Source organism: Engraulis encrasicolus, chromosome 15, assembly GCF_034702125.1.
Source record: "Engraulis encrasicolus isolate BLACKSEA-1 chromosome 15, IST_EnEncr_1.0, whole genome shotgun sequence".
In the NCBI taxonomy this organism is placed as follows: domain Eukaryota; kingdom Metazoa; phylum Chordata; class Actinopteri; order Clupeiformes; family Engraulidae; genus Engraulis; species Engraulis encrasicolus.
In genome coordinates, this window is record NC_085871.1 from 46282767 (window position 1) to 46298826 (window position 16060).

Below are 16060 nucleotides of genomic sequence, written 5' to 3' on the forward strand. Positions count from 1 at the left end.
CCGCGCATACAGCATAGAATTCTAGACGCCCCTAGGGGCCACAAATTGCACAACAACAAAAGGCGCGGCGCCGCCAGGCAAAACGGCAAGTGCTGTTTCGGAGCAGGAGCACTAGGCGGTGATGGAAATATTGCCATTTTCCCCATTACGGGTCAGTCAAGCAAAATCTTGAGTACCAAGCCATTTCATGACTATGAAAAAGTTGCATAGTGTCTCTTTAAACACAGGTAAAAAAAATAAAAAAAAATAAGAGAGAATGGGAGGAACTGTGTTATCATACAGTTATTATGTATGATTTGATGGATGTACATTGACTGAGTGTGTTTGCTTATTTTCTGCAGAGTATTGCAATCCTGACGAATGAACTGACAAACCTGCAACAGCAGCTGCAGAGCCACCAGAGTAGTTGCAGGTACACACACGCGCACATGCTCGCGCACACTGCTCGCCTTCAGCTATGGTTCACTTCAAATATGTGTGGCGCATGTAGTCTATCTTCTCTTCTCTTGCTCAAAAAACAAAAATATATTTTCTAGTCTGCCGAAAGCAACTGGTCTTCCGACGGCAACTCAAATGTTTAAAATTCACTGCTGACATATGTGAAATCCAGGACACATATTACCTTATCAAATTGACCTGAAAGAACACACAGGAAACAGAGGTAGCATTTAAAATCTGCGAGCAGATTTTATTGTTTAACGACCGGAGGAGTTACTGCGTGGGGAGACACCCAGCAAGTCCTGAAGTGTATACAGAAACAAACTTATTTAAAACAGTTCCAGTCCCCCCAGTCCATGACGTCATCTTTCCTATCATGAATATGTAAAACTATAGAATAGTGACATATATGGTCTCGTCTCCCCCTGTCTCCGTGGGCACTTAGTGGCGTCTGGTCTGTGATGGATAGCTTCCATAGCCTAAACAAAGTTCAGCAAAGTGGTCTGGGACAGACTGGGAGGGGAGAGATGTCTCTGAGACGTCACATAAATCAATGAGCAAGGGAGAGAGAGAGAGAGAGAGAGAGAGAGAGAGAGAGAGAGAGAAAGAATAACAGGATACCAAAGTATAACCAATAAACTCCTAACGAAAGGTTACACTTTTATCACATTGTATATTTTCAATAATACATGTATAAATTTATTAACATAATTCCCTCCTCTTGAAAATATAATCATTATCACTAAACAATCACCATGGCTTTTACGCATGGTGTGTAGAATGAAAATATTCAAATATAACGGTCAGAGTTATTCAGTTATTCAGAACCATTACACTGCGTTAGTCTGATCCATATTAGTTATTAACAGTTCCAAATTGTCTCAGTTCTTAAACAAGGCTGTACCCATGCTTGTCCAGGAAACGTCTTTCTCAAAATCAGCAGTTTTCTTTTTTTCATCCATTGGAATCATTCTGATGGCACACGTGCATCTGCATAGACAACGCAGAGCGTCACTTTGAATCAGACACTATAAAGATCTGTCATTCAGACAGGAGCATGAATACCTCCCCAACCTCGTTGTGTGCAAAGGTTTCAACTTGTGTCCGACCAATAGATTCCTTGCTGCTGAGAGAGAGAGAGAGAGAGCAGTGTCTATTTCCTACCAAGGCATCCGGTCAGCATAAATATTTAGGTAATGGACCAGCAGCTTTCACATGAGCATAGGGAGCAACTAAGGCATTCCTTAAAGATTTTAAATTGGTATAGCGTAGTCAAAACATCTATGGTGTCATTCTAATCGCATAAAATTAGGAAAAAATCATACCTATGTTTCGAATATACACAATGTTAAAACAAAATCATTATTTCTTGTTCTCTCAATGAAGTCTTAAACACACATAAGCCATGTATAACAGGTACAGGTACACGTAATATTCACTTCGCCATCCGCGTCTATCAATCATCTTGGGATTTGTATCCACTCTCAAAGTCCATGTTCATAGAAAATGTCCAACTTGTAAGGAAAAACACAGTCTCACACTTGCATTCTCCATTGGCTCCTTGCTCACCCCACCAGTACTGTGACGGACGGTATGTAAACATTCGGTCCCTTTTGATGCAACCGGGCAGCTCTCTCTCCAGTCTTAACGTGCAACCAGGGAAACTGACAAGGGGGACAAAGGGAACAGTTGCCCCGGGCCCTGGGAGAAGGGGGGGGCAGAATTGGGTCCTCACTACATTGCATGTATTGGGTGAGGGGGCCCTTTCAGATGACTTTGTCCGGGGCCCAGCCAAATCTGTCAGCGGCCCTGCGTGCAACTCGGGACTTTTCCTGCTGAAAATGAAGAACAGCGAAAAGTATTCTACTCTAAACATTTATCATTCTCAATGTGTTTCTAAATATGGTTAGTGAAATCAACATTGTTGTAAGTAAATGTGTTAGTTTTGGTTAGGGGTGAAGTTTCAGAACAAGATCTCATTTAACATGCATTTGTTTGATGCACTATTCATTAATTTGAGGAGTAGCACATTTCAAAAACAGTCATTATTCCATGTGCTTTAAAGAATTACCAAACAAAATAAAACATGATGCATAAAACATCTGTAAATATCCTAAAATGTCTCTCCTGTTTGAGGCATGTGTCATCCACATGACTCAATAACACTGAAGTCATACCTAAACAGGCTTTGAGCACAGTAAACGAGGAGGATAATTGTTAACACAAAAACAAAAGTCCACAAAAGAAAATCAAACCAATTCGGAGAGAAAATAAAAACAAAATACAGCATAACCCAGAAAGTTATAAACCAAATAAAATTATAAAAAAAAGTAAAACACAAACACTTCCAAAACCCCTGCACCCTCCATCACAGAGGTGCATACATCAATACAGGAAAAGGCAAACACAGTCAGCAATTTGCCGCACAGAAAGAAGCCCTCAGCAGTCAACTTAACCACACACAGACAATAACAAGGAGAAGTGTGCAGCTGGAACAGAGTAGAGAGCTGTAAAATAAAAACAAACAAAAACCCATGTCACCAGTGCTGACAAAACAAAACCCAAAACATTGTTGCATAACCAATACTTGAAATAAAATAGACAGCACTATTACATGAGGACAACATTTATCAAAAGTACAACAAAATGATGAAAAACAACTTTACTACATCCAGGAAAGCCCTGAAAATACTCCATGCATAGCAGAGTGGACCTGACGTCAATTATTCAAGAAATTAATTATCAACTATGGACTGCAATTGCATAACTACACCACTGGGAGAACCTCCCCAGAGGTAATAACCAGTACACCAAGGCACAACAGATTCGGATAGATATGCACAGAGACGTTCCCTTTTGTTGACATAAAAAGTATTTTATGTACTGATACAAAACAAATCACAAAATACTCTGAACTGGCCGTGCTGCCTAAATAAAAAGGAAGGGGGAAATCCAGAGTGTCTGCCCTAAATATTGCCAGGAGTGCGTAAACACTCCGGACAGCCATCTAAATAGACGGGAAGGGAGGAGGCGGCCAGCACGACACAAACCAAAGAAAACAAACTAACAGAAAAGAATATTTAAAAAAATACGGTTGGGCAAAACAGCGATGGGCCAACTGCCCATGGTGAATTTAAATGATCAGACCCTCGGCGACACTCTCCTTACAACATGACAGGGCGAGAGGAGTTAGAACAGTTCGGATAACAGGGTCTCTCCAACCTAAACACAGACAAAAGGGACGCGGCCAGGGTGCTTGTCCGCGCGTAACCGGACCTCAGCACAGACCACAAAGGCAGAGGTTAAACCCCCCATAGACACTCAAACACCGGGAGAGCTCTAAAAGCCTTCTATTTCGGGGGTTTGTTAAAAAAAAAAAACATGGCCTAGTCGCCACTAACTAATTAGCCACTCAGTGGCCAAGCGTCTCATTACGACTTTTCACTACGGCAAGACTGGGGGACACATTGTCTGGTGAACTGCACGGTTCAACCCGTTACACACAAATGGACAGAATCGGCACATGGAAAACAACAAGCTTGCAGCATAAAATGTAAAAAATGTAAAGCGACCTTGGGTTCCTTGAAAGGCGCTATATAAAACCAAGTTGTTATTATTATTATTATTATTATTATTATTATTATTATTATAAAATTACTACAGCCACAGACACAGTTGGCTAGTAGTTAGGTCTGCATTAAACACTTCGCAACAGAACCAAACATATTGGCATGCAGTTCTCACTGTCGGTCGTTCATGAGGTCATGGTAGATGTAGGGGCTTAGCCCAACTCCCGTCAGTGAGGACAGCGCACTTAAAACAGGGAGAGAAAAAAAAAACAAAGTACGGGAACACGCCATCAAAACACAACACACAATACATCAAACTGGCAACACAAACCACCTTGCCGTCCACATCGTTACAACTATAAGATAGTAGGGGTGCAACGGATCAGAAATCTCACGGTTCGGATCGTTCCTCGGATCAGAGCCCACGGATCGGATCATTTTTCGGATCAGCAAAAAAAAAAAAAAAAAATATATATATATATCATTATTATTTTAGTTTTTTAATTGATAACACAAATAAACATAAGCTGTGTCTTTGTTAGGGGTGGGCATAGATCATTTTTTGAATGTAGATTAATCTCATTGCAATTATGAAATTAATCTAGATTAATCTATATCAAAATGTCTAATTGAGAATATGCACACTACCAAAATAATGGCTTAAAGTCTTGTGACCTACTGACAGACCAGAACTTATGTCCTTAATTGTATCAATCTTTTATTGAAACACAATTGCCTCAGCGGTTCAGCATTTCTGAGAGAGAGAGAGAGAGAGAGAGAGAGAGAGAGAGAGAGAGAGAGAGAGACAGAGAGAGAGAGAGAGAGAGAGAGAGAGAGAGAGAGAGAGAGAGAGAGAGAGAGAGAGAGAGAGAGAGAGAGAGAATCGACATTGACTGTTAAAAAGGGCAGCGGCTGCTTTAAGAAGGCGGAGACTCAGCAGGGACATCAGAGCGCACAGAAAGTCTAACCAGATGATTTAACCTGCTCGCTGTCCTGACAATGTCAGGAGTCACAACACGAAATTAATTCAGTTTGCCAAAGTTTTATATCACACGCGACTATCGCGGTACGTTACATGAGCATATCTCACTGCGTCGCAAATGCGCTGAACTCAACCGATCGCAACACAAACTTAGCGAGAGTAGTTCTAGACATTGACCGTTTGAGTTTGACAGTCAGTCTTCAAAATGCATTTACAGTAGGCTATCGCACGGAATGTTTTGCAACTATGGCACAGGCAAGATTTCGGGAACAGTTTGTGTTGTTGCTTGAGTTCCATGCGGTGCGTGAGGTAGACGTCCCAAACGACTAGATTGAACATGCGCACAATTTCATAAATCAATCCGCGGACCATGTGTGTGCCGAACCGAAATGATTGGTCCGAACGGACCACGGATCAATGATGATCCGTTGCGCCACTATAAGATAGGATGAGATTTGTCCTCACATAAACCTGTGGCACATAACCACTTTTAAAAGCAATAAAATTAAGTCATAACTGCGTCTCATAATATTTTGAAACAAGTAGGCTTAGGCCTATATAAAATGTAAGGTAAAATCTCACCCAACTTGTACATTTAGACATAACCAACCATAAACCATCCTTAAAGCAAAAGAAAATCCAGACAGAGTCAAACAAAACTGACAAATAAAATAAAGAAATAAATCACAGTTGGGAGATAGCAAAACAAACCAACTGCTTTAATGACCAGACAAGTGAGTCCAGTGAGGTAAACCCAACTCACGGCACAGTCGAGGTACTCAACCCCAGTGTGAGGAAGCGCCTTCATGCACACCGGACCTCCAGAGACATCCAGTAACAGTCATGGAAAAGTTAAGTACCACAGTACTGCAGGATAATGACATAACACAGTGTCGTGATCAATGCATCACAAAGTCAGTAGTGTCATTCAGGTAACAGGGAATTCATGACACTATGTCTGAACGGATTAAAAGAAAAGGGGATAGAAAACAGAATTATCCCTCAGAAAAGCATAGACCTATGTTCAAACCAGTATGAAAACTCCAAAATAACCAAAAAACAAACAGATTCATTAGGGCTTATGAAACATATGAAAGTTTCAAAGACTACTCAAATTACTCAAATGGTCTTGGCTTCTAGAAAGTTGCAGGTTCACAATGAAAGTTCACAAACAAAAACAAATACATTGTGAAAACAAAATGTATAAAAATAAAATGAAAAGAACAGGATGACAAACCTCCATGTCGCCACAGCCCATCATATGCGACAGAACAAAAAATGGTCCCCAAAAATAACTTTGCAGTAAATAAAAACACATACCCATTGTTTTGCTGTTTATACTCAGGAAAGTCAAATGTCTCTCTGACATTCTGGAGGATCACACCAACACGGATCAGACCGTCCTTCACTAGACGTCACAATCACTCATTCTGCCACGTGCACTCAGTGAGGCAAACCACTCACATACACAACCCGGGGAGTGACACACACCCACACACACAGCATTCACACAGCCGGCATTCAAACATAAACAAACATGGACATGGACATGGACACAAACATGAACATGGGCCCATTGAGACAAACACAGACATACAGACAGGTAGCCTAACCTATCAATTTAGAAAAAGTGTTAAGTTATGTCACACTCACTGTTCATTTACGAAGTGGAAGGGATATTTCGCAAGTTATCGCCATTGCCAGCTAACTTCCACTGCGACAAGAGCAAGTTGGGTGTGCACACATTGAACAAATCAGTTCTTCTAGGTATAGGCCTATTTGTCATCTCCACTCGTGTTCTTCTTGTCTAGGGAACAATGTCGAGCCCAATGACCCGTCATGCCACATGCAAAGCACAAATTATATTTTCGTCTCTCACCCATACACCCTAAGCGTCCTCTACCCCTCCCCCTCCTCTGGGCACGGCTGCCACGCACTGGGTTCTCAGTCTTTGGGAAAGAGAGTGCTCGAAAATCATGATAGAGTGTTCGAAAATCATCCAATAAGTCTCGATCTGCAGTCTGGGAATAATTTTCCACTACTGAGGATTGGGAGCGAGTATTTGTTCTACTCATTGCAGGGGTGGCAGAATTGACCTCGAGGGTCATCACCCCCTGTAACACATTGTGTGAGTAGAGAGGAAATGGGACAGGCGTCAGGCGGAGCAGGGGGAGCAACTACAGTAGACCTACAGGGTGTTGTGAGTGGAGCTGGATGGTCCTGATATTGACCTCCTTCCTCACACCTTGTAACAGTCATCACATGGTCATCAGACACATACACAACAGTATCATCGTCATGTACTTTGCAGTCCCACCAGGAAATCGCGGGCATTTTCTCAAGAAATCGCGGTCGGAATTGCCAGATGGTGCACGAGGATTTCCAGATAATCGCGATAAAAGTTGAGGGGCTTCTTACTACGTTGTTGCGATTTTGTTGCGGCATGAAGTGAAAGGTGCATTAAAAATCGCAACAAAAATCGCGTTTCCCCACGCTTGAAAGTAAAGGACACTGCCACATTCCAGTCCTCTGGTGTTTTAATATTATTTCCATTTTTATATTATAATTTTGGTCCTTAAGCAAAGCAGGGAAGCGGCCAGGGCGAGATTTTAGCCAGAATGTCGTCGTGAAAAGTTCCATCTCTTTCATGCTGCCATCACGACACCCTTCATTACAATGCTGTTTATGGCCGTTTGACTCTGTTTTAAATGTCATTACCGTTTCAAATTGTAAGCATGGCCTACAAACTTCGTATCATGTCGATATCCATTCCTGACTCAAACAGTGGATACATAAGCTTAGCCTAATTAACTATTATCACTTGTAAGTAGGTGGACGGATTTTAGGCATGTCCATCCGCGTACCCCCTCCCACCAAAAAAAAACCAAGCGAAAAAAACTGTGGAGCTCTGCATCCAGTTGAAGAGGGTGCGTCACAGGAATTCTTGTGACTGAATTCCTGGTTAATGTGAGTCGTCTGCTACACATAGCCTGCCTGTGTCGGCGTTTAATTTTCAAGCTTGTCTAAAGCAACACAAATAAAAGCAGAGGGAGGGGTCGCTTTCGAAATAAGGCATAGGCCTAGGGCTGATGATCATTCAATGTAACGAGGATGGACTTCACAGATTTCAATCAATCAATCAATCAAGAGTTTATTGTCATTGTCAAAAAGGCAACGAAATTGTGTTTCGGGTACAATACTTAGTAGCAGCATAAACTAATACAAAGTTTAGTACACCTGGGACGACTGCGCACTGCGCGCATCCACCTTCCTGCTGTGAAGGGTGCTTGCCGAATAATGCTCAGAAATTATATTAATTTTGGTGCTCTTGTGAATATCAAAGACGACGAGATTGTTATCTAGGTCTATAAAACACCACGTCGCCTGCAGAACGGAGGTCTCAGCTGTCAATCAATACAGTCAATCGCGCAAGGAAGAGAGGAGGAGAGCGAGACACAGAAAGTAGTTTTCCAACTTACTCCCACAGCTTTCCAACGTGTCTGCTCTGGTTTTATTCATATTCAGTGTTCCTTGCCCGTTTGACCGCGCCAGGTTAAACGAAAGTGATTTGACGACACGGTCACCACGGTCACCAAGTGCTCGTATCCAGCCATAGCCCAATTTGCGCGAAAGAGATTACTATAGGCCTATTGGCCAGGCACGCACGCAGCATTCACAATGAAGGATGGAAATTACTCCTTTGTTGTGGACAAGACATTTGCGCATCTCAATTCGGAGAGAAAATGTTGCCTTCTGTACGCGCACAAGTCAAACACCAAAGTGGTCCAGCAGGTGGACCGCTTTAGAAAAAAAACACATCTTGTTATAGGAGCCCTATACTTGGCGTAATGTAGATGACTGTCATGAATTGTTAATTATATATTTATGTAGGCCTAGCACATTTTAAAAATGTAGGCCTATTGGTTATGCCAGACTAGGCATACATTTTCCCTCCTATGACCATGCGAGCAGACGCGCAATGAGAACATGCGTTTCCTACATTCGTATGTATTAGTTTTGCCCCCCCTCAACTAGGCCTACAACTTTGTACATGCATAGTAAAGTGCTGGGACTGATTACTAGGTTACTTTTGTATTGTATTTTTTTATTGTATTATCCTTTTTGAAAGGAAGTTGTCGACGTCAGTTAAGTCAGCGCAACATGGATTGGTTCAAAGTGTTCAAAGTTGCGGGAAATCGCGGTGATTGGTTAAAGTTGCGCTCTCGCGCAGAATTCGCGGGAATTCATGGAAGTTGCGAAAAACGTCGCAATCGCAACATCGCGATTTCCTGGGGGGACTGACTTTGTCAGTTTGCATATGCTTCATTTGCATATTCCTAAGTTTTGCTTCAGCAAGCCACAATTCACACACTCTGGCTTCTTCTTCATACTCAGCCATTTTTTCTTTGTGGCGAAGAAGCACATTTTCTAATAAGGCCTCACAATTTTCAATTGTAAGGCTTCCATTAAAGCCATATTTTACATTCCATCGCCTCACATAAGCTGAGGAGCCAGAATGCCGTTTTTCCATAAATTCAATATCACCACCATGATCAGGCTTTGGATTTGTGGTACCCATGACATAAAATGAGCTCGCTTCAAGAGATATAACGTGGTGTGACAAACCACCAGTTAGACTCTCAAAACAAAATATCACAAAGAAAGAGTACCTCAGTGTCCTGCCAAGGTTGAAATGTCACCATATGTCACCGGCTGAGGCAACACAAGTGGCTAAAAATAATTTAGAAAAAAAAACTTTCATCAATTTTGACAAAACAAAACAGAAAGATGTCCAACTATTACTGTACGACCTGCAGTCCTAAATTAATCACAGAGAAGTAAAATAGCACCGCATTTCGGGGAAGCATCCTCTGTCTCAACTATGACAAAATTTTGAAAAGTTAAATTCTAATTGCAGAGGTTTAAAATTGCCATAAACAGAATTTGTTCAGTATCCAACTATTGCTTTACACATTCAGCTAACAGCCAACTGCGGGGAAGTACTGCTCATTCTCTGATATGCAATAAATTAAACCGTTCGTATGATGAGAACTCATTGTCTTGTAACAAAACAAGGACAGAATTCGGACAGGCTACCCAGGTTCCAAACCCAGGTACCAAATACAGGTAATTTCCCACGCCACATGGACAAATTCCCGGAGACAAAGCTCTATAAACAGGTCATTTCCAATGCAACATCGAAAAATTCCCGGAGTCAACGCTCTATATACCGGTATGCTTGCCTGAAAAGGACTCACGTATATTACAGCCTGAAAAGGACTCACGTATGTTACAGCCTACAGGGCTTACAGCGTCAAGCCTAGGTCTTGATGCCTAACCAGCCACTAGCCAGGACTTAAGTAGTTCAAACTACTTACGCACGTCTGCGGAATGCCGTCAAGCCCCGGTCCTGGAGGAAAGATCAGAGCTCAGCCTTCGAGATCCACGGCTCTAACGTGGTGCGCACACTCTTCAGCATCAACAATGACCTGTCACCCCAGGAACGAGCCATCCTGGCAAAAATTTTGAAATAAAAAATCCAAATCCATACTACCTCTATCCTGCGGCTCCCAGTTGGTTCTTTACTCAGTCAGTCGTCGCTGAATATGAAGGCGTAGTGAGGCAAAGTCACCTACTTCAGGATCCCAGTGAAAACTTGGTGTCCAGGCATCCTTACGTCTCCATATATCAGGGAGGACAATTATTTGAGGTTGGCTATCGAAGGACCAAAACATGTGAATAATTTCACATTATCACTTTAACAATTTCTCTCTAGCAAACATAGCTACCAAGGCATAATATTTTGGAGCATCGCCTTTAGATATTGCCCCATAATGGTGGCAAATTTCAATCTCAACTATGTTCCAACAGTGTGGTTCCATCATAAGAGTAAACGGGTCACAAAATTGTTTTCTTGCAGTCAGGATATGCCACATATTAAGCATAACAAAAAGGTAAACAAGTTGAAGAACACACCTATCAGTTGAGCTGCTGAAATCACGTCTCGCATATCAAAATATCTAATATTTTGAATAAAATTATGCCATCAAAGTATTTGACTGTTCAGTCTCATCCCTTGAGTTGTCTTTAGTCGTACCCAATATAAAAAGCATTTTACTGGCCCTGTCCCAACTTTTTTGGGATTTGTTGCAAGGGTGAAATTTTAAACGATCACATAATGACCTCAAAACAATAATTCTGCTCGACTTTAACAACTAATATGCTGTCTGTACATAATGCTCTACCTTATTAACATATTAGATGTTTTGAAAATGCCAGCACTTGCCACCACACAAAATACAAAGTGTCCCAACTTTTTTGGAATCCACTTTGTACAATAAAATAAGCAAGACATGTCTGGATGGACTTCATCATTTCAGTTATTTATTATCACAACTACTCACTATCAATGACAACCAGGGCTCACCAGCCAACCAGCCAAATGCTGAGAAAATTAAGTTTTGCTGGTAGAAAAGAAAACATACTTGGCACTTTGACCCATTATTTAATGTACCGGTATGTTTGGAGATTAACATACTAGCCATTATGGCTACTAGTGATTAAAAAAGTTAACTTGGAGCCCTGCTGAAAACTCCAACAACTGGTACAGGTGATGAGTGCATCAGGGGAGGAATGTAAGGATGGGCCCGATGGATGAGGGGACCAGCATCGCTGATGGTGAGGTCCTGGTGCTGCTGCAAAGCCCAAGCAAAAGAAGCCTCTCTGGACACCTCTTCATGTTGGCTCCCCCATCTAATAAAAAAAAACAGAAAAGACAAACATGCTATTTAAATGTATCTAGCCATACATTGTAATGTACTGGTACAGTACTGAATAATTAACTCCCTTGGCAATATTGTCTGAATTAAAATGTGATGTAAAATGTCAGAAAATAACACTCATCCCAACTTACTAGTCATGTATTTACCTGTGCTGCTGGGATGCAATTCTTGGACGTCATCGTGGCCACCATGACTCATGGTTTTAGTTTGGGTGCTGACCACCTGACTGATGAACCTGCAATTACAAAACCATACAAACAATAAAAGATAAATAACAGGTTTGTTGTGCTTTTCTTTCTCTTGTGAAGGTCATCTTTTCAAATGATTTAGTTAATCAAATCAAACTTATTTAATCAAAGTATGTAACCGACATGCTGTCCTATGTGTTTCTACATGTGCAATGTAATGCAACACCGATTTGAAACATTGAAGTACAAACCCCAACTCCGATGAAGTTGGGACGTTTGGTAAACAGTGAATAAAATCAAAATGCTATCATTTTCAAAACATTCAATCTATTCATTAGATGGAGAATAGTGAAAAACAACATATTAAGTGTTAAAACCGAGAAAAAATATTGTTTTGGGGGACATATGTACTCATTTCTAGTTTGATAAATCCAACACGTCTCAAAAGAGTTGGGACGGGGATCAGTGAAATTTAGTAAACATCCAAATAAGATAAAACAACAAAGAAGAACATTTCAAAATGAATTGTACTGACGGACAATATAGGTGTCCAGGTATAAGATCATCACAGAGAGGCTGAGTCACTCAGAATTAAAGATGCAAAGGGAATAATTACCATAGTTATTACATACATTTTTGAATTCCCTTTGATTTACCACGATTGAGTGTATATAAGACATATTTTTGTTAATAAAATCATTGTATAGGTTCATGACATCATGAAATATATATTGGCTGTAGTCTCACTCTAATACCTGGAGTGCTAGAGCTATTGAAAATTTACCATATTAAGAATGCTTAATGCATGAAAATGATACAGGGGTGTAACATTCTCCTAAGCACCTGAGCTCACTTGAAATAGACCCAGAATACATGGGAAACTGTCCTTTGCTTACAGAAGTCAGCAGAAGTTGTAGAAGTCCATTCTTTTTGACAATAATAGAGCATTGCACATCCTGTGCTACAGTAAAAATGGACCATCCAACTTGTGTTAGTGCTAGCTTCAAAAGTCAGCCTCCATGATGGCATGCGGGTGCAGTAGTGCATTGGTTAAGATGTTCTCACTCATCTGTAGAGTTAAATACAGTGCTGAATGGTATAAATGGGTTTTAAACAGCATGAAAAGCCACTCATGCATTATATTTTGAAGGGAGATCTTCGATTACTGCCACATAGTAAGGTCAAATTGCATTCTCTACTATGTTTTAACAGTTTGGCTCCATCATAAGGACCAGCAGGTGATAAAATGGTGGGTTTTTGGTCAAGACCTGTCACACTGTAAGCACTACAGAAAGGAAAACATTGCAAAACATGACAAGGAATACACCCACCATTTAAGCTGGTGAAATCATGTCCAAGATAGGAATTAACACTGTTCTTTATATAAAATCATCTCATCGGTTAATGTATTGAACTGTTAAGTGTTGTCTTTTGTTTTGTTTTTAGTCTTCCTCGACATTTGCTGCCATTTATTGTCCCCGTCCCAACTCTTTTGAGACGTGTTGGATTTATCAAATTAGAAATGAGTACATATGTCCCCCAAAACAATATTTTTTCTCAGTTTTAACACTTAATATGTTGTCTTTTCACTATTCTCAATCTAATGAATAGATTGAATGTTTTGAAAATGATAGCATTTTGATTTTATTCACTGTTTACCAAACGTCCCAACTTCATCGGAGTTGGGGTTTGTATATGTCAAGTCAGCTTTTATTGTCACTTTCTTCATATGGTCACACAAGGGAAACGAAATTACGTTTTCTCTCTACCATGCAAGGACATAGACAGGACTGACAATTTACAGACAGACAGAAAGTGCAAGACAGGACAGGTAACAGTGATGGACTGGTAACATAAGTGGTCAATGATAATACAGTACACTACAAATGAACATATTGGACATGTAAACAGAAGATAAGATATAGAATTATATTTCACAATAGCCTACATTGTGCAGACGTGGCTGAAACAACAATGAAATCCACTTGGATGAAACGAAACGAGTGAATCCAAGTTAACCTACAAGATACATCTGAGATGAAAGGATATGATATTCAAAACACCACTTTTGCGAAATGCCTGACACAAAATGTACCGTGCGTTGTAGTAAGTTAGGTTAGCAGCATTATCTTACCTGTGTCATGCCACGAAGAAGAGGATGCCATCCGCGGTGCCCAGCCACCAATGAAGAAACGGTGCATAAAGGTGCTAGTATTTTGCCAATGCAGAGGTCTGGTTTAAGTTCACAACTTAACTGAAGAAAATAAACACGGGATAAAAAAATACATTGTAGGCAGAGTAAGTTCATGGCTGGAAGCAAGCAACAACTTTCTCTTCTTCTCCCAGTTTCCCGTACCGCCCGTCCCCGTTATGCCACCTAGTGGAGCAGAATAGGCCTACATTTGAATAAATCTATGATTTGAACACATCCACCGTGGCCAACCTAGCTGCCTGATAACGCCAGGTACATATCCCGTTTAAAAAAATACAAGAACTGCATGTTTCTTTGGTATTTTATGGTCAAAGTTGTCTTCGTCTGCATAATTCCAATGTACGAATGTGTACTTCTGCCGTCCAGCAAAAACGATTACGTAATATTGTGACGTCAATGCAAATGATGGATACACAATCAGGGTTGAGCTTGATTAACAACTTTAAATGAAAGTAAATCGAGTGAGAGTTGTGACCCATGATCAGTAAGAAGAAGGGTGTGACTTTGGCACCCCATTGAACGCTGACATCAACTGTCAAATAACATTTGAACTTTGACCTCTGAGATCTGTGTTTCCTCAGAAATGTTCTAAGCTATGAGATAGGCGTCTGTCATTGGCTCCCAGTATAGCCCCGTTGGCGCACGCAGCCAAGTAAAAGATGAATGGGAGCCTATTGGGCTAAATGGCTCAGCAGGGATTTGTGACGATTCTGTTCTGGTTTGTAAAGATGTGTGCACATTCTGTACCTTATCATGGAAGTTGTATTAGAAGTGAAGTTAAAGGTTCCTGACATGGCTTTGTTCTCCCAAAGACGTGTTAGTTTTGTCCTGCAACACGCTAGCATTCGGCTAATACCTGCTGGCTGAGGAATCTCTGCGACTATTCACGACCAGAGCTGACGAGAGACGTACTCTGACTGATCCTCCTAGCAGAGACATCTACGGTCACACACCTCAACCCCCACCACCGTCCAACATGTTAATTGAAGGTGCCCAAATTCTTAAGGATGAGCGCAGTCATTTCCTTTACCCATGTACACATGCCGCTTTTCCACCACCTTAAATGCAATAAATAACAGGTGTCCGCAACAATCCTAACATAACTTTAAACACATCGACATCTGAAGTCAGACTTAAAACTACAAAACAAATGGCGTAGTGCCGTAAAGTCGATTGTCACGTGTTATGTCATTGCTATAGTTGAAATAAGAGTCATTTTCACGAATCTAACACTTGACAAGATGCAAACGTGTCGGCAAATGCTTTCACTTACTCATATCTATCGAACGCGACTTCATTGTTTCCAGGGAAAAAATCACACGGGCAGATAGTTCTATGAGAAGCGTACAGCCCCATTGGCACCCGTTCATTATTTACTTGGCTGCGATAAAATAGCTGCAGTGCCACTCCTGGCCACACCAGCTAGTTGTCGTTCTTGTACAAGATTCCATTTTCTTTGGTTTCCTGCAGGACGATTCAGGAAGTGACTGAAGGACTGCAGGAAGGAGAGAGCCAGGCCGATGTGGTGGTATGTAAACCCTCTCTCCCTCTCTCTCTCTCTCTCTCTCTCTCTCTCTCTCTCTCTCTCTCTCTCTCTCTCTCTCTCTCTCTCTCTCTCTCTCTCTCAATGTAATATTTCCCATGTGTTTTGCAGAAAGAGGAGGACGGTCCATTGCAGAATGTAGACATCTGCATTAAAGAGGAAGAAGAGGACGCAGCTGTTGCTGATGGATACCAGTGTACTCAATCTGGTATGACACACACACACACACACACACACACACTGTCTACCACTGCACATCTTCTTGCTGAACAGTTTGCCAAGTCCAGATCTGACGTGTCCAGAACTGCCGGAAAACACTCGCATGGAACTTCCTTACGCTCGCCCC

General features: G+C 41.2%; 1 protein-coding gene across 3 annotated transcripts in view; it reads left to right on the forward strand.

Moving 5' to 3' along the window:
- Window positions 1–16060, forward strand: part of LOC134464108 (zinc finger protein 431-like) — a 53126-nt gene that overhangs the window by 22338 nt on the left and 14728 nt on the right. For 2 of the 3 annotated variants that reach the window (XM_063217559.1, XM_063217560.1), the window contains 3 exons: window positions 342–412; window positions 15642–15699; window positions 15826–15922. In XM_063217559.1, the coding sequence (XP_063073629.1) occupies window positions 342–412; window positions 15642–15699; window positions 15826–15922 (226 nt within the window). The remainder of the gene's footprint in view (window positions 1–341; window positions 413–15641; window positions 15700–15825; window positions 15923–16060) is intronic. The other variant, XM_063217561.1, reaches the window with a different exon arrangement.